We start from the raw sequence: 25,944 nt of genomic DNA on the forward strand, positions 1-25,944 counted from the left end.
CCCAAGCTGGAATACAGTGGTACCAGCATAGCTCACTGCAGCCTCAAACTCCTGGGCTCAAGCAATCTTCCTACCTCAGCCTCCTGAGAAGCTAAGACTACAGGTGCATACCACTATATCTGGCTAATTTTTTAAAATTGTTTTTAGAGACAGGGTCTTTCTATGTTGCCCAGGCTGGTCTTGAACTCCTGGCCTCAAGCCATCCTCCCACCTTGGCCTCCCAAAACACTGGAATTACAGACATGAGCCACTGTGCCTGGCCCTCATCCTCTTATAATTCTTGTTTCTTTTATGTCTTGCCTTTATTCAATGGCTAACATTTCCATTACATTATATATTATCATTGGTTATTATCTGATTCCTGACACCTTGATATCATCCCTCACTTTAAAAAGAACATGCATTAATTAGGATGTTTGCAACTGCAAGTAAAAAAAACCACACAACTGAGAGTGGCTTAAACAATGTGGAAATTGTATTATCTATATAATATGAAGACTGGAGTCAGGCCAGTTCCAGGGTTGATTAATTCAGATGCTCAATAATGTAGGGACCTGATACGTTTTTTCTGTGATTCTCCTGGCTTTCCCCTCATGGTTGTCAGATGGCTGGAGCAAACCTAAGTATCACAGTCTTTAGATAATATCCAAGTCCAGGATAGGGAAGATATCTTTTTACATATTTACTTGTAAAAGAAAGGAAAGCCTTCCCAGGAACCCCCAGTGAGGCTTCCTGTGGCCTTCTTATTGGACAGGTTGTGTTGCATGACTTGCTTAAGCCAATCATCAACAAAAAGAATGGAATCCCAATGACTGGCTTAATCTATTCTACCTCCCCCATGCTGCGGAAGTGGAGGTCAACTTCCTCTGAGAATGTGGAAAGGTAAACACCAAAACACATCCAGAGCTCTGTGAGAAAGAAAAAGGATGGGGATGACTGATGGGTAGGGAACCAACAGTGTGCACCACAGAGAGTCTCTGGTGTTTAAAGGATAGGTACAGGGATGACTATTGGTTTTAGACATATTATCAAGTTAAGAAAGAATGTCCTTAATCCTAGTCTATTAAAAATAGTTTTTGCTTTGTTTTTTAATCAAAAATAACGGCTAAATTGTACCCCATACCTTTTTGACATCCATTGAAATGATTCCATAATTAATGTCCTTTGGTCTACTAATGTGTTGTATTAATAGACTTCCTAAGACAGAAATAAGGGGGCTTACATAGCATTTTCTGTGTTTTCAGTTCCATACTGTTAATTTGCAATTTTTAGGTTTTTTCATACAAAGCAAGAAACACACATTATTGCTTATTAATAAATAATACTTCACATATAAAAAGTTTCCAGATCCTAAGCCAGAAAAATTGAAGAGGGAGAAATGAATCAGAGGGTGACAGGCAAGACAGACAGACGGAACAACTCAGACATGAAGTGATATGGCTTGTTCTGGAGTGGGGGCAGTAGGGCAGGAAAGCATGGAAGGAACACAAAGCTTACTTCTAAGACACAACACATGCAGACTTAATCTATATCAATATTTTACATCAATGGCATTCTCACCATAGCATTGGGAATCACTGAGAATTGCTTTAAGTTATTTCAGCTCCATGAAACTTCCACTCCTGACCTTCCCTCCATCTTCCCCACTCCTATACAGCTTGCCATCTACCCTGGTGCTCTGACAATACTCTATCTATTTTTACATCTGTTTTTACCACTACACTTTGAACTTCTTGGAGGCAGAACCTAATACCTTGTAAACCTACATATACCCAGTTGCTTGCACTGCACCAGATTCAGAGTAGGCTCTCAAATTGTTTGCAAGAGTGATGCTGATGTTGAATGTATTGAACATTTATTGTGTATTTGCAATATGGCAGGCACTGTCATAAATACTTAACATAAAATATGTCTTTTTAATTCCAGCAATAGTCCTATGTGTACTGTTATTGTTATCTCCATTTCATAGGTGTAGAAAAGTGTAGGGATTTTACATAACTTGTCACAAGCTGCAAAGCTAGTAAGCTATAGCACCAAGATTCAAATCCAGAGAGTCCAACCCCTGATGTAATCGTAAGTCATTTTCCTTCCTGTGACTTTGAAAACAAATGAGATAAGCCAGAAGCTCACAAACGAGCCCAAATTATTTCATGGTCACCTTTTATACAAGTCACTCTCTGAGGTGCCAAAAATGTTCTGGCTAAATGCTCTGCCAAGGTGTCATCTGGGGAATCCTAACCAGACACTAGAGGCTATCATCATTCATTTACATGCCTTGATTTTCAAAAGACTGAGAACAGGTTGAAGATTTGAACATTGCAGCACAAATCTGCATCAAACAGACAGTGTATCGACCTTTCATCCCCATCCCCAACCTCACACAGAGCCAGTGCATTTGCCCCCTTGGATCATTTGGCGAGGCTGTCAAGAACCTTAACACCCCTCAAAAAGAATGAAATCAAGCACAGCGGCATCTGGACCAGTTCCTGTCTTTTTTTATTACTGCCCCCAAAGCCTATAAAAGCTTGGAATCTATTAATTCTTTCTTTATAGCTGGAATGACTACTCATTATTATCTGAGAAAGGAAGAGTCAATTTAATACATTTGATTTCAAAGATTCTATCCAGTGAAGTCATAGTTCATTGCAGTCATATCAGTTGATTACTGTAAAGTGCAACAGTCTGCATTTGTAAAGGAAAAAAGCACCCAAGCTTAGTAGGAGGTACACAGTAGAGAACGGGGAGACATCGGGATAGCATTTGCTGCTGAACTGCATTTTGCAGACCTGACCACCCCTTCCACTTTGCTCTATTCCAGGAATGCCATTTAACTGTCATGGGCCTTATCCCCCTATAGCTGTAGGATAACCACAAGAGCCAGTGAGCACTCACTAAAGCTAATCAATATCTAGAAGCTAAAAATGAAACGAAGAAACACACAAATGCAAGCATAGGCAGAGGAGACTTTTACCCTGTGCCTCCAAGACCTGTGTCTAAGCTAATACATGCAACTGCTTCTGGGATTTATGGCTGCATGATTTATTCAAACCCTGTAGCCTCTGAAGAACAGCTCGTCCTCTCCTTCCATATTAGATTGGACCAGCCAGAGGCAGGCCCTTCTCTGCCAACAGTCAGGGAGGTGAGAGTAAATCTGCCACCATGTTGATTCCATCATTCTCAACTCCTACCAGGTAACTGAAATCCACCTATAATCTGTCACCCATGCCAAGGCCATGTTTGAACTTCATTTGATGCCCTGTGTTAGAAAGAATCTTTCTTGCTCACATGCTTCTTAAAAGCAGAATTAGATGGCTCCAGATGACTTAAACAAAAATCTGAGGGCCTACAATGTGCCACTAATGACAGGTGCTGAGGAAATCTGGGGAGTTGATAACCAGCTAATCAGCTAGCTAGCTATCCATGCCATGAGGCGGCAAAATGTCTTTTCCCATACTTTCCTGTTAGCCACTGGGGAAGCTACCCCAAAGGCAGTGCTTTTTAGAGTCCATAGAGCAGACATGGGAATATAACTGCTGCACCTGCACAGTGACTTGTCGCCAATAAAAATTCACCTGTGTCTCATTTATTGAGCCTGTACTTATAAAGAGGTTTATAGTCTGTTGTCTTAATGAACCACTTTAAAGTCTAAAGGGGAGATAGAAGAGCAATGAGTAGAGGCCATTTCACCATCTCAGGGCCCTCTCAGTTTCTTCCCCTTGCAGTTCATAGCACCTAGGAGGTTTCTAACAATGCAAGCATTAAGACTCACAGCTGCCTAGGACACAGGTCTTTCCATTTCCCAGGGGTCCTGCACTTTGTTAAGGTTTGGTTTCCCAGAATCACAATCCCTCCTCTTAAAGGCTAAAAACACATGAAATTGTATTTTCACAATTGCATAGCAAGTCGCCTGTCCACTCAGTGATAGTGGGGATGCAGGATCCAAACACAATGACTCCCTGAAGACACGTCCTGGTGAATTACATGTTAGGCACACTGCAGAACGCAAATGTAAACAAGTCACTTGAGAAAATGTCTTAAGTTCCTGCCCTTAAGAAGCTTATAATTTAAATACACCAATGGCTTATGGACAAATCATTCTGAAGCAAAACAGAGATGTAGGTGATAAAAAGTGTGGACAGAGCAAGGCAGAAAAACAAAAGTAAGGATTAACATTAACCAGGGGATCCAGATGATGAACCAAACCTCCCTGATATGTTTTTCATAAGAAAGTGTCTTAGTAACAGGGGTTTTGTGGCTCGATCAGGTTAACAAAAGGGAGAGTGTGTGGGTTTCCAGCCCTGTCCAACCACCACTTGGGGTGGGATCAGAATTTGGACTTCACGCTCCAGGTTCAATCCCAGCCTCATTCCAACCCTGACAAGCACATTTCTAATCAAAGTTTCAGAGTCCTATGTCCCTCCAAAATCAGAAGTACACTTCCCCAGAGAGCAGACAGTAGTTCTACCATTAGAAAAGCATTCCCACTATTTATTTAGAAAATGGGAAGCAGCAATAGCACAATGCTTACATTTCATGTTTTAAAATCGGACTAGCCAGGCACAGTGGCTCACACCTGTAATCCCAGCACTTTGGGAGGCCGAGGCAGGTGGATCACAAGGTCAGGAGATCGAAACCATCCTGGCTAACATGGTGAAACCCTGTCTCTACTAAAAATTCAAAAAATTAGCTGGGCATGGTGGCGGATGCCTGTAGTCCCAGCTACTTGGGAGGCTGAGGCAGGAGAATGGCATGAACCCGGGAGGCGGAGCTTGCAGTGAGCTGAGATGGTGCCACTGCACTCCAGCCTGGGTGACAGAGCAAGACTCTGTCTCAAAAAAAAAAAGAAGAGAAAAAGAAAAAAAATTGGACCAAACTAGGTTCGAAAACAGGCTCCATCATTTTCAATAAATCACTTAACCTAAGCCTCACTTTCCACATCTATAAAATTAGAATAGTATATATCACAAGATGTGGCTGCATTAATAAGACTAGACTTTTATTAAAATAATTAACCCAGTGCTTGACACGTGGCCAGTGGTCACAAAGTATATTAGCTATTAATATTGGTATTAAATTTTGTTCTTTCTCATCTCCCACTGCTTCAATCGACTAGCCTAAATGTATGTGTATTACTATTATTATTATATAAATTATGCTCCAGATCAGTGTCAGGTACATCCACATGTTGGTGTGACCTGAGACTCTATCCTAGCCACATTTCAGTATAGTTCTTGGAACTGCAAAGCTTAGGACCAAATCCTGGACCACAAATTCCTCGCTGAAAGTCCTGCCCTAACCAAGGCCAGCATGTGCCACTGGCCTGTGCCACCCACCCACCTGGCCCTCACTCAACACCTAGCACACGCAGCCCTCAGAAGCTCAGCATGTGCTCAGTTTTCACTGGTTTCATGAACATTCTACTCTTGTCTCCCAGCTGCTCCGAGGGAAGGGCCATACTCTCCCCATTACTCAACCTCACTGTGGCACATGGTAGAAGCCTGCACAGTTTTCCTGTACATAATATGACAGTGTCCATGATTTTTCTCTCCCTCTGTTTTTATGATAGCCAAGACCATGCTAGGCTGGGCGAATGACCACAATGATTACCGGAGCTGAGCCTCCACCCAGTTCTGCAGACTCTTAAGCCCTCTTCCTTTCTCCACATTTCCTAGAGGGTATTCTCAAGGCCATGGTGGCTACTGCAGTTTCCAGCAACTCATTCCTCCTTGATTACTGCCCCTCTCCTTCCCTCGCCGTCATAGTAATGGTGAGTAACAGTAACAGTAAACATAGGAATACTTTTCTACTCTATTCTAATTTTTCTCAAAATCTGATTGCAACCCATTAAACTCACTCCACAACCCATTACAATTTGAAAAACACCTGGTATCTGTGATTCCAGGAAGATGACATGCTAAAAGGAGTTCTGATCATTTGAGAAAAGGAATTCCCCAACTTTGTGGGAACAAAAGAGCTGAGCTCTAGGGGTAACAGTGGAGGAAATAAAGTGTATGGAGGCGGAATGGGGTGGTAGTTACTGATACTGTAGAAAAATAGGAAATGGTTAGATCATAGAAGGTCTTGCTAAGTTAAGGAGTTTAGCCTATGCTGTAAGTCACGAGCAGGCATTCATTTCATTAATAAATGGATACGAGGATACACAAAACATAGCTTGCCTTTGTGGAGCTTATAGTCTCTTCTGCAGGAAGAGGGTGTGGAGGGAGACAACCAAATAATTTGTTAACAAATGAACAAATGGCACATTAGGATAGGGGCTTGGGAAGAGTTTCAGGCAGCAGGAACAGTGTGCATAACAGCATAGAGGTGAGAAAAGCATGGAACATTAAGAAAACAGAAAGAGTTAGTAAGGAATGGTTTTAGACAGGAATAGCTCTCCCAGTCCTGGCTCCAAAGTCCTTTCTCTACAGGAGGAATAAGTTATTTGAGCTACCTTATCTTGAAGGAAATGATTATCGTTATGTTTGTAAAATATGACAAGCGCTTCAGAATAAAGAATGACACGAAAATACGTAGAAAGCAGAAGATAGGATCAGAGAACCCATCTATCTCTCCAGGTGTTGAAGAGATGGCCTTCCTAGAAATATCACAGAGACCTGACTAGGAAATTTGCCTTCATGGTGTGTGGAGCTGGTCAACTATGAAGCAGTGTCTCAGGCATATTATACTTTAACACCTTTATTGAGGTACTTACATACCATAAAATTCACTCAGGTTACCACCATCCAATATTGAAACATTTTCATCACCCAAAAAGATCCCTCAGGCCCATTTACTGTCACTCCCTGTTTTCCTCTCCACCCTAGCCAACCAGTAATCTACTTTCTGTCTCCGTAGATTTGCATTTTCTAGACTTTTCATATATACGGAATCATACAATATGCAATCATTGTGTCTGGCTTCTTTCACTTAGCATAACATTTTGAGGTTCATGCATGCTGTAGCCTGATTCAGTACTTCGTTCATTTTTATTGCCTAATAGTATTCTATTTTTTGGAATCACCACACTTTGTTTACCTATCCATCAGTTGATAGACATTTGGGTGGTTTCCATTTTTGGGCCACTGTGAACAATGCTCCTTATGAACACTCCTGTACAAGTTTCTGTGTGGACATATGTTTTCATTTCTCTTGGGTACATACACAGAAGTGGACTTGCTAGGTCGTGTAGTAAGTTTAACTTTTTCAGAAATAGCCAAACTGTTTTTCAAAGTGGCTGAGTTATTTCATAGACCCACCGGCAATGTATGAAAGTTCCAGTTTCTGCATATTCTTAGGTATATTTTTAAATTCAGATTTACATGTATTGTGGAGGAAGCATCCCCTGGATAAAGGTTTGACTTTATCAAGTCTGTGAAGTGCAGAGTTCACATGATCTCATAACTTATGCACATTCCAAGTTTCACTTAAATGTATTTAAAAAATTATGAGAGCTGTCCATTTGAAAACATGGTTGAAATAATTCAGTATAAAAATGCGATACTAAACAACCAAGTAAATCTAATGATCATAGAAATTTTAACCAGAATATTTGTCAAAGGGGAGTTATTAAGGAACCATGCAACTCAAATAAAAATGTTCCTTGCAAACTAAACAAAATCTCCACAGGGACAAAATCCTGATTGTGAATCCTGCAAACAAGCAGCAACTTATAGAAGGCAGCAGCCACACGGAGGAAACAGGAAAGAAGGTCAGGGGATTATTTTTTTAAATCTGATGCAACTTGCATTGTATCAAGTGATGAGATACAAGAGACCTTGCTTCCAGAAAAGAAAAGAAACAGACCTGGCCTCAAAGGGACAGAGAACTTAATAGTCACAGGAATGTCCCTGCTGCTTTGAATACCCCCAGGTACCCTTTGCAAACGTACACACAATTAAAGGGGGTTGGGGGACTGAACTGGCAAGAGCTTTGGTTCAGAGATCACAGAGGGACACCCAGCCTTCAAACCCCTTCAACAGATTCTTTCAATCTAGAAAGCAAACCCTGTTTCTGGGGCTTGGATCTCTGTATCTCTCTAAGATTTATTTTAAGTATCATACATATTTCACTGAATGTCTACGATTTCCTCTCTTCATAGAGAGGCTTCCTCCTGAAGAAGGACCCTTTTTGTTTCTAGCGATGAGGACCTATAATAATTATCCACTGGCACTTTTTCTGGTGCAATCAGTGAAATGGAGGTTTAGGTACCCAGCTGGTCAGGTTCCAGCAGATTTCCCATGCTAATTTTCAGTCACTCAAAGAAAACAAAGAAAAAACTAAGATTGGTTTACCATGATTTTAAAGAAATACTGTTCCTCTTCCCTTTCCCCCTCCCCCAAAATGTGTAAACTTCTATATTTCACACTTTTACATCTGTTCTTCTCCCAAAATAAAAGCTGTTTATATTCAAGAAATGATGGCTACAATACCAGCACAAGTTACATCTTTAAAATACTCCCAGAGAGAATATACATATTGTTCAGACAACAGAGTGTCTGTGCAATGTTCTTTCCCTGAATAGCATCTGGGTATTGGCTCTAGAAAGCACTACAGTGCTTTATTTGTTTATTTGTTTGCATGGAAAGAAAACTGAGTACTCTCTAACTGGTGCTGGAGCTACCAATTTAAAGAAGACAGAAGAAGCAGAGGCCTTTTAGGAAGAGCAAATGCTTAGTTTTGACTCTGTCAACCATTCCAGAGTAAGACACCAGCAACAGAACCACCTGGTTCCACTGCTACCCAGAATATCCATGCTCTGAAAGTCTTGGAGCTCAATTGAAAAATCGCAGCACTCCCAAACTCAAAGGACCCTTTCAACCACGCAAATTGCAACATATATTATCTCAAGTGTTGGAGGAATCAGATAAACAGGCTGTGAAAAAGCCATTTCAAATTTGTAGCTTTCTTAGACAGAGTCTGTGATTTCACCACCACTAGAAAGGAAACTGCTCCAAACTTAGTTCCAGACGGAAGTTTTCAAATGATGTCATTCATTGTCCCATCTAGAGCAGTTAGTATTCCCAATTTAAAGGCTTGAACAGGGCCCAGCACACTGGCTCCTACTTGTAATCCCAGCACTTTCGGGAGGCTGAGCCCAAGAGTTTGAGACCACGCTGGGCAACATAAGGAGACCCCCCATCTCTACAAAAAAAAAAATTTCAAAAAATTAGCTGGGTGTGGTAGCACACACCTGTAGTCCCAGCTCAAGAGGCTGAAGTTGGAGGATCACTTGTACCCAGAAGTTTGAGGCTACAGTGAGCCATGATTGAGCCACTGCACTCCAGCCTGGGCAACAGAGCAAGACCCTGCCTCAAAAAATAAAATAAAAATAAAATGCTTGAACAATTCCCTGATACTTTAATGATATTAACACCTATTCTGAGAAAATTGGAGCTATCCCTCTAAGTGTCAATACTGGGAAAAACCTAATAATCTTTAACCAGGTATTTTTTATATCTAGTCTGATGATGATTGTCTAACCATCGGTTTTTCCTTCAAAATAGTTCTTCTATGAGGGGAGGTCTTCAAATTTACATTTTTAAAAGCATTTTCCCCAGCAATGAGTATAAAATTTTCATGCATGCTATCAGTTGTATATAAAGTTGCTTTAACAACCATACTTGCCATCAACTTTTCCTCCATATAAACAGAAATGCAATATAAGCAATGTGCTTATCTAAGAACTGTGGATTAAATAGCAACATGGGACACTTTTGTGGCTAGGTAAGAGATGCTTACAAGTTGTTGTTACAAAGAAACTCTGTGGGATTTCCCAGTAAGGAAATCTTTAACCTGCTGTCTAGATTCCAAATATACATTCCATTTCCCAGGTCTCAAAAAATAAATAACTCAAAGATTTTAGGCTTCTAACAGAAGTAGGGCTGAAAGAATTTGTGAATATGGATTCTTTCTTTCAGTTTCCAAGCAAATGTCAGCACCTCCTGGGGCTTCAAACTCAATCCCTACAGGCCTATAGGGAAAAACAGGAAATCAACATCAGAAGGATGCATCTTGTTGATCAAGGGAGTGGGGCTTTTCTGCACCTTGAATAAACTTGCTAAAAAAAAAAAAAAAAGAAAAAGAAATGTCAATGCAAAGAACAATGCAAAGTACAGAATTATCAATTGAAAGTTGTAGACTTTTCAATTTCAAGTATCTTTGAGTCTTACAAACAATTCAAATGCAAATATTAGTAAAATAATTTTAACTTCCATACTCCTAAGAATGTGTACTGTCCACAATTTCTCTGAGGTCATATGCCTTATGAAAAAGTTGCACTTACCATAAATAATTTACTATTTCCTATTCTGCAACATTTTCAGGCATACCCAAATTTCCATGAATATATTTTGCTTTTCTTTTTTATTTTATTTTATTTTATTGAGATATGGTCTCGCCATGTTGCCCAGGCTGATTTCACACTCCTGGGCTCAAGTGAAGCTTCTACCTTGGCCTCCCAAAGTGCTGGGATTACAGGCATGAGCCACCATGCCCAGCCAAGAAAACTATCTTTTAAACATTCAGGCCAGTGGTTCTCAGACTCCCACGTGCTTCTGAATTACTAGGAGGGCTTAACGCAAAAGTTGCTGGTCCCCATCCTAAGAGTTTCTGATTCAATAGTTGAGCGAGCCCAGGCATGGTGGCTCACGCCTGTAATCCTAGCACTTTGAGAGGCTGAGGCAGGCAGATCCCTTGAGCTTAGGAATCCCAGATCACGTAGGAAAGCCCTTCTCTATAAAAAATACAAAAATTAGTCAGGTATGGTGGCACATGCCTGTAGTAACTGCTACCCCAGGAGCTGAGATGAGAGAATCACCTGAGAACCGGAGGTCGAAGCTGCAGTGAGCTGAGATCACACCACTGCACTCCAGCCTGGGTGACAGAGTGAGACCCTGTCTCCAAAAAAAAAAAAAAATGTTGAGAGAGGCAGGGCCTAACAGAGGATCCTGAAGCTGCTGGTCCAAGGATCCCACTTTGAGAACTGCTGACTTAGGGAGTTAAACTGTCAACTAGCTTTTAGAAAATCACAACATGCAGGATAACATTTACTGAGAATCTACCAACTGCAGAACTCTCTACTGCCTACTGAGTAAGCCGCACAGGTCCTTGCTCCAAACACCATCTAAATTGGCAACACAGGGTATACGTGCGAGGGGACAATACACAGACAGATATCCAAAACAGCAAGAAGTAGTTAATACAGTCAAACTAAAGATGTTTCATTTCTCCAGTGCATTTCTTTATGATGTATCCTACGGTGCAGTTAAATCTATTACTCTCAGATGGACATTACTAAACCACAATGCATAGCCATTCTTCCTTGCACTATGCCACTTCATTTCACTTACTAATGGCAGTTTCATCTGAAGCCAGGGCATGAAATGTAGAGAGGGACCTCATTTTAAAGCTTATTTATGTTATTCGTGTTGTAGCAACTGTAAGGATCAGTGTGATGATCAACACTCAGATTTTAGTGATAAGTTATCAAGCAGAGTCATCGAGTGCAGATATGATCTAATTCTGCCATCAGGCTGAACGGAAATGCACAAAAACAGTCCAACAGAATCTGAACTCTAACTTTCCCATCATTGTATAGGTTTTTAAAGCATAGCTAGCACCAACTTTCAAATGCATACTTTTCTCATGACCCTGTCCTGAGTTTAAGTGCATTTGTATCCAGATTATAATCAGAGAGGGTATCTAATTAGATAATGTTTGCAAGTACTTTGAAGATATAAAGTGCTCTATAAATGCTAAATATTATTATTATTGTTTAAATACAGTTTGCAATTACTGCTTACAACCTGTTCCACCCACCACACTGCTATCATTTGATTACAGGCAGCTATAAAAAAATACCTAGAGGTAGAAATGATGAAACCATATTCATGTGAAGCCCTGGATTTTTACCCTAGACATAAATAATTTATAGGCATTTTAAATGGAGGATTAGGTTATAAACTGTAGTAAATCAAGAAAATTGCCCTCTGCAAGACCAACTACCATAAAATTGTGTCAATTTTAATAGTTTCTTACTTATAAACCAGGTTGAAAGTAGATTATAGTCCAGAATACAGAGCTTTTTACTCTGGTGGTTTCCTGTTCTATCTTCTATTTTCTCCATTAGAATCTTAAAATATCTACCTATGTGAAAAACTGAAAGCACAACTTAAGATTTTCATTTTAGCAATTGTCTGGCAGATTAAGGCTTGAGAAGAGTCTCTATTCTATCATAGCCGTAGCTCACCTTGCTATCTTCTATGATCATCACAGTCAGCTGTCTCCAATTCTTAAAAAACTGAAACCTTTGAGCCTGATTCCACACATCCTCCAAACACACTTGCTGGATAATTTTCCAGAAAGAATGACAGTTTAAATGTAAATAAGCCAAGCTCAGTGGCTCACGCCGGTAATCCCAGCACTTTGGGAAGCTGAGGCGGGCGGATCACCTGAGGTCAGGGGTTTGAGACCAGCCTGGCCAACACAGTTAAACCTTATCTCTACTAAAAATACAAAAATTAGTTGGGCGTGGTGGCGAGCACCTGTAATCCCAGCTACTCAGGAGGCTGAGGCGGGAGAATCGCCCGAACCCAGGAGGCAGAAGTTGCAGTGAGCAGAGATCGCCCCACTGCACTCCAGCCTGGGTAACAGAGCTAGACTCCATCTCAAACAAACAAACAAATAAATAAATAAATAAACAAACAACATCCCCTAGATACACTCCACAAGAATGTCACTGTTAATCCCCAAATAGCTACCATATTAGGTTTTTAAGGTTTTAGGCAAGGAAAAAAAAAAAAACACATTATAATCTGACATTGGTCATCTTACAAAACAAAGTTACAAGGAAGAAATACCTTGGAAATAGCTCTTAAAACACCACTATGCTCATGAAAGACAACTTGTGCCCTAAACCAAAGGCTTCTGGGAAGTCTGTGAGCCTCAGGGTGATAATACAACAGATGATTCTGATGTCATGACAAGGTCCATAAATCAAATGATGGCTATGTGAGTCACTATTGGCAGTGGCTTTGGGCCAGTCAGTCGTAAGCTCAGCCACTTAGTAGCTCTATGATCTTTGGTAAACTAACTGATTTTTCAGTCTTCTGTGTTCATTTATAAATGCTACACACCTACAGCACAAGAAATTGGAAGCCAATCTGGCAATATCTAGAGCCTTAGAGATCATTCATACACTTTCATTCTAAATTCAATTTATAAGGAGTTATCCTAAGGAAACAGAGATGCACACAAAGACTTATATATAAGGATGTTTATTGAAGCACTATTTATCAGTTGGAAAGTTAGAAATAACTTCAAGCTTCATCAACAGGAACTGGTTAAATATATTATGATCCATCTCCACAATAAAATGCTAAGCAGTCTAAAAACATGATTAGAAAGTTGAGCACTGACTGAATATTTTATTACATGTTAAATTTTTTAGGCATGATAATACTATTGTGGTTATGTATTTTTTAAGTACATAAACTACTGAAATATTTATAAATGAAATACTATGCTGCTTTAAAATAATATGGGGGAGAAGGTGGGTAGGAGTACAGATGAAACAGGATTCATTATGGGGGATAATTGTTCATTAGAGAGATTATTAACCCTTTTATCTACTTTTTAATAAGAGTTTTATTGAGCTTTAATTCACATTCCGTAAGACTTACTCTTTTGAAGTATACAAGTGACTTTTAGTATATTTCACAGAGTTGTACAAACATCTGCACTATCTAATTTGGGACATTAGCAGTCACTCCCTGCCAGCAAGCATTAGTCTACCTTCTATCTCTATGGATTTGCTTATTCCAGACATTTTATATAAATGGAATCACACAACCATGTGTCTTTTCGTGTTTGGCTTTTTTCACATAGCATAATGTTCATCCATGTTGCAGTGTATATCAGCACTTCCTTTTATTGTAGAATAAATATTCCATTGTAAGGATATACTATGCTACATTTTGTTTATTCATTCATTGGTTGATGGACACTTGGGTTGTCTCCTATTTGAGGTTACTATAAATATTCATGTACACTTTTTTTTTTTTTTGCATGAATACGTCTTTAGTTCTCTTGGGCATATACTTAGGAGTGGAATTCCTGGGTCACATGGTAACTCTGTATTTAGCATTTTGAGAAACTGTCAAACTGTTTTCCAAAATGGCTGTACCATTTTATATTCCTATCAGTAATATAGGAGCATTCCAATATTCTGTCTACTTATTATTATTATACTTTGAGTTCCGGGATACATGTACAGAACGTGCAGGTTTGTTACATAGGTATACATGTGCCATGGTGGTTTGCTGCACCCATCAACCCGTCATCTACATTAGGTATTTCTCCTAATGCTATCCCTCCCCTAGCCCCCCATTTACCGACAAGCCCCAGTGTGTGTTATTCCCCTCCCTGTGTACATATGTTCTCATTGTTCAACTCCCACTTATGAGTAAGAACATACAGTGTTTGGTTTTCTGTTCTTGTGTTAGTTTGCTGAGAATGATGGTTTCCAGCTTCACCCATGTCCCTGCAAAGGACATGAACTCATCCTTTTCTATGGTTGTGTAGCATTCCATGGTGTATATGTGCCACATTGTCTTTATCCAGTCTATCATTGATGGGCATTTGGGTTGGTTCCAAGTCTTTGCTATTGTGAACAGTGCCACAATAAACATACATGTGCATGTGCCTTTACAGTAGAATGAATTATAATCCTTTGGGTATATACCCAGTAATGGGATTGTTGGGTCAAATGGTATTTCTGGTTCTAGATCTTTGAGGAATCGCCACACTGTCTTCCACAATGGTTGAACTAATTTACACTCCCACCAACAGTGTAAAAGCGTTCCTATCTCTCCATGTCCTCCCCAGCATCTGTTGTTTCCTGTAATCTGTCTACCTTTTAAGTTTAAATTCCCCATGAAAAAGAGTTTTAAAAGTTATGCCATAGAAAAAGATTAATAGCATGAGAAAAGGCTAATTATTAGGTTTAAAAAATAGGTTACATATAATATGTACAATATTATCTCCACTTTAAAAAAAATTATTTATCCATGCATAGGAAAAAACTACTAAGCCATACACCAAAGTGCATATGTGGTTATCATTAGGAATCATAAGTTTAAATAATTTGAGAATTCTTTTTACTTTTTCTCCATTTTCCAAATTTTCTGCACTGACCATGCAGAAACCATTGCAATGACCATTGCTTTTACAATGAGAACCAGAAAAGCCTTTTAAAAATTAAACAAAATTTTTGGGAGGCCAAGGAGGGTGGATCACCTGAGGTCACAAGTTCGAGACCAGCCTGGCCAACATGGTGAAACCCCGTCTCTACTATAAGTATAAAAATTAGCCAGGCGTAGTGGTGGGCACCCGTAATCCCAGCTACTTGGGAGGCTGGCAAGAGAATTGCTTGAACCCAGGAGACAGAGGTTGCAGTCAGCCAACATGGTGCCACTGCACTCCAGCCTGGGTGATGAAGTGAGACTCCATCTCAAACATAAAAAACAAATTAAACAAATTTTTAACAACTCAGCAGGCTTAGTCTGCTTTCTTTCACAGTCTGCATTTTTTGGGCCCTGGAGCCCCAGGAGTCTTCGTAGCTTCCCACTCAGGTTAAGATACAGCACATATTTCCAGCTTCTACAGGTGGCCTCTTTGCACATAGAATCGTAACCTTTATTTTCAACATCTGAAGCATTGCTAATTATCTATATTGATTAACTTAGCTGAGTTCTCCTCTACCATCTAATTAGATTTGGTTTCTTCACAGTGGAGCACAGGCTATCTTCAGTGTGTTCTGTACATACAAGCAACTTTATAACCATCTTTGTATCCATACTTTGTTAGACTGGTTTTTGTGTTGTGGGAATGACTGATTCACTAAGATGTCCAGGATGTTGGCAATCCAGTTGAGGGACGTGGTATAACGGGACCCAGCACTGCATTCGAATTTCATCCTTGGACAAGACAAGTAACTTCTCTGACCCCAAATTTCTACCTACAAAAGAGGTAAATTGGATCACCAAGCCCTAGGTAGACAGATAGATAAGTAGATATATAGACAAAGATATGCAAACACAATCCCCCTTTACTTTTCATTTTAGCCTTATCATGGTTTTATGGCTTTATCCTATTTATGCCTTTTATCAGAAGGTGCCACAACTTACTTTTTGGAGGTATGAGGTGTAATAAATAAATAAGATCCCTTTTAAATGAATTAATTAATTGCATTCATATAATTGATATTTATTCAATCAACATTTATCATGTGCCAGACACAGTTCAAAGCACCAGGAATGTGGTGCTGAACATGCAGGCAAGATCCCTATTCTCACAAAACTTATTAGGCTCCAGTTGGGACAGCCAGATTTTTAAAAAAATTCAGATAGTCACGACTGCCTTAAAGATAATAAAGCACTGAATTGGACAGTTTCAGGGTGGAAGAGAGTGTTACTTTACAGATATATTGCAAAGAAAGCCTCTCTGTTTAGCAGGGAGCCTCTAAGAGGGCCCTCAGTGACTTCTGCCTTCTGGTGTTAGTTAATATTCTAGTGTAGTCCCCTTCAAAATGAATAGGGCTGACTTGGGTAGCCAACAGGGTATTGCAGAAATGATGGTGTGTGATTTCCAAGGCTAGGTCATAAAAGACATAGTGGCTTCTGCTCTGCTTTCTCGATTCCTCTATCTGGTAAAAGTGGGCACGATGTTATGAGGATGCTTAAGCAACCAATGGAGCCACCTATGTGGGGAGGAACTGAGGCCTCCTGCCAACATCCAGCACCACATAAGTAAATCATCCTGGAAAGAGATCCTCCAGCTCCAGTCAAGCCTTCAGAAGATAGCTCACCTTGCCAAAATCTTCCTGCAACCTCAGGAGATACCTCATGCTAAAACCACCCAGGTAAGCCACTTCTGAATTCCTGGCCCACAGAAACAGTGAGATATAATAAATGGTTATTGTTGTTTAGGCCACTAAGCTTGAGGGTAGTCTGCTATGCAGATACGTAAGTAATAATACAGGCAGCATCTCACCTTAGACCTAAATAATAAGATGGAGCCCTCCATGTGAAATTTCTGACACGGAGAACTACAAGAATGAGCTTGGCATATTCACAAAACAGAAAAAATCAATGTGGCTAGAGTGTAGTAAAAGACAAGTGCAGGCTCTCTTCTCCATCCAACCATGGGTGTAGAAACCATGCCAATGTTGTCTTCAGCTCAGCCCCAGCAACTAGTAGCACCCAATAATCAGGTACTGGATGAATATATACACAAACAAATAAATGAATGAATGCTGGATACCATGTGCATTTCTTCCCCTACAGTTAATCACATTTCACAGAATCACAGAATACTGGACCTGAATTTACCCTGCACCCAAACTTGCACCTTCTAATACACTAATCAAACAAATGTTTGTAACATATGCAATGTATTGTTAAAATCTACAAATTTCCTACTTGATCCATACTGCCAAGGTTCTAATTTCACTAACTAGAGAGACAGCACTTGAAAATCTAGGGTTACTTCAGAGTCTAAACCCGGGTATCCAGCAGCAACACTGTAAGGGAGTACCCAGCGGAAGTCACAGTCAGCCCTTCGTCCTATCACTCGGTCTTCAAAAACTAGAACAACACTTTAAATTATAAATCAGAATCTGACAGCTGGAAAAAAATAGCTCATTTAAAAATTAGAAAGGGATATTACTTTCAGTGGCAATTCCCAGCTCATTGAGGTCCATAGTTTGCAATCTCTTGGTATCTCCAACAGATAGAATAAGAATCCATGGCTATTTAAATGCTCTCAGTCCTGCCTCTAGTTCCCTTACATATTCCAGGAATATGCATCCCAGCAATACAAATTGCTGGAAGTCACCTCCAGCAATTTCTAGTCCAAACCACTCAACACATGTGACAAAACTGAAGCTTAGAGGGCAAGGTGTCAGAGCCAGCTTTATGACGCTGGGCTCTAACTCCCAGCTGTGTGCCTCATTAAACCTCACCATCTCCCAAACTCTCTCTACCCGCTCACTGCCAGCTCTGTCAAGATAAAAACTCAACGTTGTCTTCCAGTGGGCCACCCTAGAAGCACACCCTTTCCCGCAGTCATAAGTATTATCCGATTGTTGAAATAATTGAAACACACTCCAAACACACACACACACACACACGCACACACACATACGCCTTGCAATTCTAACCCATGGTATTTTAAATCTCTCAAAACTTAGAATAAGAAGACAATGGAGAGAACACTTTCCTTGGCAGAAAAATTCTAGAAATAGGAATAACTACCCAGGACCAGGCATAGTATTTCTCGTAATTGGTGCCCCCGGAATTGTACTTTATGTAATTAGCATCCACTGGAATTGTACTCTACATAAAAAGTGTCCCCAGGAGTCATGCAACCTAGACTATAATGTAATTCATGATCCCTGAAATTGTGCTATGGTCAGCAACAGGCCCCGCCTTTCTGAGGTTTCTATACTCTCTCTACATAGCACCACCTCCAGCCCTTCTAAAAGGGTTGCACAGTATATATTTTGTTAATTCAAAATCTATTTGTTGAACGAACGCCTGCTGTGTAAAGAAAACTGGTGAGGATCCCTAAGAAAATCAAACGTTGCCTCTAAAAAGGAATTGTCTAGTAGTGAATATAATCCAAGACAGAAATTCTGAGTGTTGTGAAAGAGGTGTGAGGTCAGTTCTGAGACAGTCTATGAGTGGGAGGGACAACTTGAGAGAAATCAGAGACTTCTGTGGAAAAGGTGGTCTGCGAATGTTTAGTGTTGGGGCAGTAGGTACAGAAAGGAGACTAAGACAGAGCGCCCCCTACAGAGCATCCATGGGGGAATGAAATTGTTCCCTACCGCAATGGGGGAGTGGTCGTCAAAACTGCAGAGCTCGGTGGGAGGCCCCCCTGAATTGCCGCTGGTCTTAACATGCTAAAGAGTTTAGTTTTCAGTCTGTAGACTAAGGAGTCAGAGAAGGCCTTGAATAAAAACAACCAGATTGAAACCGTGCGTTTGGAAGACTCACGTGGCTACAGTGTACGAGAGACCAGTCAGAAGAAGGCTGGTGGTAGAGACACAGGAGGACGGGAGGTCCTGTTGCGGGTGTTGCCCAGGGGACAGTAACTACGGCACTTGCAGGGAACAGTGGAGACAAGGGGACCCATATGATAAACATTAAGGGAAGAATTTTAAGTTGGGGTGATATAAAATGTGTTTTGAGAAGCTGAGGGCAACCCCATGAGACAACCAGGACATGTAAAAAAGAGTGGATAGAATCATGTTTTTCTAAAGGGAAATAAGCTTCCAACCAGACTGGAAGGAATCACAGGCGGAATTCATCCAACATTTTCTACTTAAGTCCTCCCTCTCTCTCCACTAGAGACCTTATATTTATATGTGCAGAATAACATTTCATTCAAAAAATATCATTAAGATTTTCTTAGAATTCTCAGCACACTGCTAACAAACCAGTTTAGGCCCTGTTCTCAGAGAGCTACTTCCCCCACAGAAATGTAAGAATCAATTTGACATTAAAGCATCTTTCAGACTCAAGTTACTCCAAATTCTATCAGGAAGGGAATCAGAGACTGGTTGTGCTCAGCTGGGCATGGCGGCCGTGATTCAATCACAGGAGCGCCTGGCTGGGTGGACTTTAGAACCACTATCACTGAGAGAAGGAATGGTGTCGAAACAAGAAGGGCACGGAAGATTAATTCCAGGGCAGAGACACAGAAAGAAGAAAGGCCCAACGGGCAAGACTCGAAATTATAAGATATCAAAGAGTTTTACAGATAAGGGGGAAAAAAGGAATATTTCCTGAAAGAAATGTACTGGGTACTCTCTCATCAACAAAATATTCCATGACCTCCTAAGTAGATAATTATGCAAACAGCAAACCATGACTTACACTGGCTTTTGTACTAAAGATTACTCCAGTTAATAATGAATAATGAAAATGATTATGCATATTTCTCTGATGTTCTGATAAATACCAGCACACCCTACTTTTTATGAGGCAACGCCATTGTAAAGAAAACACCTGTTTAGTATCTCTGAAAAATAAAAAGAATATCTAATGAAAAAATTGCCATGCTGTTATCATTTTGAGATACTGTTATCAACTCATGCAACTTTACTAAAATCTCATTTTAGACCAAATTTAATTAAGTGCTCTGGAGTAATGAACTAATAATGTTTCGAGATTTCTTTGAGCCCCATGAGACCTCTCACCAGAAAGTTTTAAATACTGGGCCATTAGTGTATCATTTTATGTGTCCACTCTATCTCCCAAGGGAAAAGATAAAACTTTAGGAAGGCACAGTCATAATCAATGTGTTTGTATTTGAATAATCGGTAATACATAAAGAGGAGAAAACTTTTTTCTAAAAAGGTGATACTAGTTTAGAAATATGTTAATCTCCAAAAAGCTTCAGGGCTGCACTTACCTCATATGTAATGAATACTTAATTCTGGGAGCGCAAAGCTCAATTCAGGCCATCAAAGAAACATATAAGGTCACATTGGCACACAAAAGGAAAAAGGCAGCTAAGGTCTGTGGAGGTGCTGTTAAAAAGAGTCGGAACCTTCTGGTATCTGTTTCTGAAGATTATTTTCCTTCTTTTCTTAGTCTTCTTTTTTTTTTCTTAAACAAGATGTCACTCTGTCACTGAGGCTGGAGTGCCGTGACACAATCACAGCCTCGACTTCTCAAGCTCAAACTATCTTCCCACCTCAGTCTCCCAATTAGCTGGGACCACAGGCACACACCACCACACTGGCTTTTTTTTTTTTTTTTTTTTTTTTTTTTTTTTTTAGAGATGGAGTCTCCCTACATTGCCCACGATGATCTGAAACTCCTGGTTTCAAGCAAGCCTCCCACTTCGGCCTCCCAAAGTGCTGGGATTACAGGTGTGAGCCACTGTGCCCAGCCAGGATCATTTTCTACTAGATAAAATCATTGCAATCAAATGTTGATGGGATCAATTTTCCCACTAAATTCTACTTAACCATGGGATAGCATATTTGTACAGTGCTGTATGGTTTTTAAAGCATTGCCTTAAATACTTTATTTGATTTTGAAACCAGTGTGTGAGAAAGGCAAACAACTGTGATCATTCTTATTAACTATGGTTAAATGACCTACCCAAAGTCATAGAACGAATAAGAGGTGGACATAGAACTGGGGAGACAGGGTTCATTCCACTCCATTCATTCATGCATTCATTCATGTACTCATTCATCCAAGTAATGGAGACTATGGCTCCAAAGATGAACAAGATCTAGCCTCTGCCCTCAAGAAGTCCACGGTTTAGTAAAGAAGCAGAAAGGAAATCACACACCAAGTAAAACATGAGCATGAAAAGTGTAGCAAAGGGATGTATGCAAGGCTTTCAGATGAGGTCAATTCTTAAATCTGGGTTTCAATGGAGAAAGGAATGGCTAGGGAATGAGGGGTAAGGGGAAAGACAAGCGTAGGTCATCTAATTTTGTTCAAATACAAAAGTGTATGTGAGTCCTGGCAGAAGCTGAGAGTATGAGGTCAGCAGCAGCCAACTCCTGGCCTTGAATGCCTTACCCTGTGGGCCAAGTTAAGGACAGCCAAGGTGCTTAGGTCCAGAAATATGCTAATCTCCAAAAAGCTTTCTGGGCTGAGCTCACCTCATATGTAATAAAGCACACTGGTGGCAAGTTTCATCTCTTTTAATACTGAGATGTCTTGAAGCAAGAATGACTCAAGCCCCAGGTTTGAATGAGTAAATTGTTTGCTGTAGCCTATGTATGTATACACACATTTTCATACACCCACATGGATACAGTTTATATCCATAATACTACACATAATATATGTATCCACATAGATAATACAAAACATACATACAACTCTATAAACCTCACATGCAGAGCCATCTGAATAACGTGTATGTTTATACTGACCCCTTGAGACATGCTCTGATGGATACAGGTTACTCAGAGAGGTTACCTGTGCAGGACAACCATGTGTCCTAGGTGATTTCAGACAGTCGTTTGTCCGCAGAGTAGGCATTGAACCAGGGCTGGACAAGATGAATTCCAAAGGTGGCCTAGAGCTCCATGGTTTCATGTATCACAAGCTTACTTGCATGAAGTAGTTTCGCCATTCTCAATAAATAAAATTCCCTGACCCTGGTGAAATTATTCCTTTCTGCTATTCTTTTGTACTCAGGCAGAAAATGTATTATTGATTTCTGATTCCACCACAGAAAGTGCGACTTAGAGAAAAGAGCACTGAATGAGGAGTCAGGAAATCTAGATTATTTCCTCAAACCACGCTCCTCGCTGTCCCCTCCCCTTGTTACTGTGTGACCTTGAACAACTTACTTCACGCCTCTGGGCTTCAGTTTCCCAAGTGTTCAATGAAAGGAGTGGCTGAGTGTTCTACAATTCTCTTTCCAGCTCTGAATCTATAAAACAATTCCAGCCCATCCCTCAAGATTTAGTTTATCTCTGAGCTCTAAAAATCAGGGCTAAAACTGGATTCAAAGTACCTATTTTCTAACCAAAGAAGATCCTGCTTCACTCACTTTTAAACCATGCAAATCTTGCATAATTTAAATGATCAGTGCTGTCATTGGTTGCTCTGGTTTAAATTATGCATTGTTGCTATTTGGGGAAAATTTAGACTCGGTCCGGTCTGGAATCACTGGCTGAGAACAATAAGCCCCCAAAGTGAGAAGGATAAAGGCCTCTCTAGACAGGATCTGCTTTTAATGCTTTGAGCCCAGGGTTTACAAAAAGAGCATTGACTGTGTACATTAAAGAGCCACCGAAACAGTGAGGGACTGGTAAGTCTGCAGCAAATTCTCCCAGAAGCCACTGACCTTGGCTGCATTTCAGGGGTCAGGCATTCCCCAGGAGGGGCTCAGCAGGCAGACTTTACCAAGGGCTTAGGAACAAATGAGACATCTCATCTAGATGAGGCCACCTCTCCAAATGTGGGAAGGTGGAGATGATCTGCCCTCTGATTTGTGGAGATTACCTATGTGGCCTTTGGACCCACTCCAGCAGACACACCTCACCCACAAGACTGGTCAAAGACCCTGGCCCTCCAGGATATAACTGTCTCCACATCTGCATCTAAGTCTTCTAGCCAGCAGTTCCTGGTCCCCAAGCTAGCTGTTGCCCTCTCTGTTTCCACACCTCCCAGCAGGCAGAAAAACAGAAGCAGAGCCCTAAGCTGATAGCCCAGGCCACAAAGAGCAATTTCAGTGAATTGTGCAAAGATATATTTTCAAAATACAGATCACAAGAAAGCACATCCCAAGTGTGAACCGCAGTCGCCCTCCCAGTGGGCCCTCACCGGTTGCTCCCCTGCCTGCAGGCTCCGTGCTTGGTATCTCAGAAAACCTTCCCGAGGAAAAAGCCCATAAGGGACAAGTCCCGGCCCAACTTAAAATCACATCAGACTGCTTTCCAGTAGAGGAGCAAGGTCGAGATTCCGGCCCAGGGAAATCACCGCAAGCCCTGCGCATTGTTCAGACCCCTTCCCCCTTTGCCACTTCCCGCCCCCCACCCCGACCTCCGACCGATTCGCAGCACCCCACCCCCAGTCTGGGCCATCCATCCACCTGATTAACTCGCCGGCAGCAACTCCCAGCGTAGAAAGTAGGGCAAATGAACACACACAGTCGGTAAAGCAGGAAGCCACAGACCTGGCCAATGCACCCACCCTGTTACCAACCCCACCCCGCTGCGCAGGGGGCAGCCGGTTCTTGATGTGGCATTTCCACTCCAGGGAAATAGACAGCTTCCTGTAATAATGCATGAATGAGCTTTGGCTGCCCAACTATCAGAACAGCCCATTTCAAACGGCATCTCTGTTTCTTCTCTACTCCTTACTTGCCTTGCTGAAACCTCATCTCTTAGCCCAACAGATTAAGACGAAGAGAGAAAGACTTATTCAAAGAGATGTGGAGGAAAAGGTTTAATTAAGGAGACCAAAGAGAAAGTACCACTTTGATCACAGAGGTAGCACTTTAATATATCAGTGCAGATAGCGGCAATGTCAGAAGTACTAGGAATCCAGGTAAATGGCCCCAAGATTCAGCATCAATCTAACAATGTATTCCTCAGGAGGGCGTGTGAACTTCCATGCTTCATCCATCCTGGTGTCTCCCTGTAGAGAGCCACCATGAATTCCTTCTCATCCACCCTCCATACATCAAGTATATGCACTCGCTTTCTTTTTAATTTTATTTTTGGTTCGGGAGAGGAAGAAGCAGTCCTTAAATTGGTGTCCAATCCTTCTCAGACACCCGCTGCTGCCACCATCCCCACCCCTCACCCCCTTCCAGGCAGGCAGCATCTAATTAAAATGGCAAGAAAGCTCTGCCCCCTTCCCCAAAGGAGTGTGTTGGGATCGGGAGTTGGGGGTGGGGAAGCGTCGAAGCAGCACTTGGATTCCTGGTATTCTGATCTCAAAACAACAGCAAAATGGATTCTATATCAGTGATGTCTTAGTCAATACAATGAAACGGCGTCTGAGGTAATTCACGTGAAGGTAAACGCAAACCAGTGGGGCTGGGGGGAGGGAGGTGCTCTACAAAGGACTGGCCACAGACACGGGGAAAACACACAGACACACACACACACACACACACACACACTCGCACACACTCCAGGGAGTTCCGGTCTGATTGAGGAAAAGCAGAAAACACATCCCTTTCACCTGCTTAAGTTCAGCCATAAAACTGAAACGTTACAGCCACAAAGTCAGAAAGAACAGGCAGGGCTGAGTTAAAGCCATAAATAAAGGTGAGTGGCAGACTGGCAGTTAAGGGAGCGCTGAGAGGGCGCCCGGGCGCGGGAGGTAGAAAAGGGGGAGGGGGAGGCAGTTGCCATCTACAAGACCAGCATAGCAATAACTGCCCCCTTGGAGCGGCAGGTTCGGCTTCGCGGGGACAGCCAGCCTCACAATGTCATCTTGCAGGTAGCTGGAAAACCTGAGGGGCCAGTGCCTTTATTCACGCTGGCATTCTTTTTGCAGAAGGGACAGTCGGGTCTCGCGCCTTGGCACCAGATAACTGCCCGGGGCGTGTACACACACACACACACACACACACACACACACACACACGCCTTTCATTTTAATGCTCTTACACCGGTATAAGATGAAACTGGCATAAGCTCTACGAGCCCTCGGGAGAGCCTCGGCCACGGCCAGAGGAAGACACGTACCGCACAGCCCCTGCCGTAGGGGCTCAGCCAGGAGCACCTCAGCAACCCCGAATCAAAACGGGAATCCAGGTTCCCTCCCCGACGCATTCTCCCGCTGCTGTCCCCCTGCCCCAGCCCCAGCCCCCAGTCCACGCACCGAGCCCATTCACCCTAACCCAAACCACTGGAAAGAAACCAGAAAACGTCCTGCTCACCCTCAGAGCCGAGAGATCTATTTCATCCAGGCTTCGAGCCGGGGAGTCGCTCGCCATGTCTACTTCTTCGCTGGAGAAATGGACCAAAACCACCCCGAAGCTTTTCCCTTGGAAATTCCACCTTGGTCTATTTCACTCGCGTCCTCATGCGGGTGTCGCGCCAGAGGCCCCGGGCCCAGCCTCCCCCGCCCACCCCAGCCCCACAGCGCCGGATCCCGATCCTCCGCGCGTCGGTCCGCCGGGTCCGGGAGCCCAACCTGCGCGGATCTCCAAGCCCCGAGCAGCGGTGCGTGTGGGCTGAGCGCCCCGATCGGCTAAGGGCGCTGGGGCTGCGTGGGTGTATTTAAATGGGACATGCTTCTTTGCTTGTGCGTGGATGGCGGCTGCATTGGCTGTTATAATGAGACACATCAACTCCTCCACTCAGCAGGGGGAGGGTGGGGGTGGAGAACCACGCAGAACTGTCTATCACCGCTTCCTGGGAGGAGTGAAGGGGGAGTGGGGAGG

The 25,944-nt window shown here is 41.9% G+C and overlaps 1 protein-coding gene across 11 annotated transcripts in view; it reads right to left on the reverse strand.

Annotated features, from left to right (window-relative positions):
* TNIK (TRAF2 and NCK interacting kinase) overlaps window positions 1-25,938 on the reverse strand; it is a 398,989-nt gene extending 373,051 nt beyond the window's left edge. For all 11 annotated transcript variants that reach the window (XM_016940186.4, XM_016940185.4, XM_063806396.1 and 8 more), the window contains exon 1: window positions 25,438-25,938. In XM_016940186.4, coding sequence (XP_016795675.1) covers window positions 25,438-25,494 — 57 coding nt within the window. In that variant the 5' untranslated portion in view covers window positions 25,495-25,938. The remainder of the gene's footprint in view (window positions 1-25,437) is intronic.
* Between the last annotated feature and the right edge of the window lie 6 nt (window positions 25,939-25,944).

This window comes from Pan troglodytes, chromosome 2, assembly GCF_028858775.2.
Source record: "Pan troglodytes isolate AG18354 chromosome 2, NHGRI_mPanTro3-v2.0_pri, whole genome shotgun sequence".
Taxonomy (NCBI): Eukaryota; Metazoa; Chordata; class Mammalia; order Primates; family Hominidae; genus Pan; species Pan troglodytes.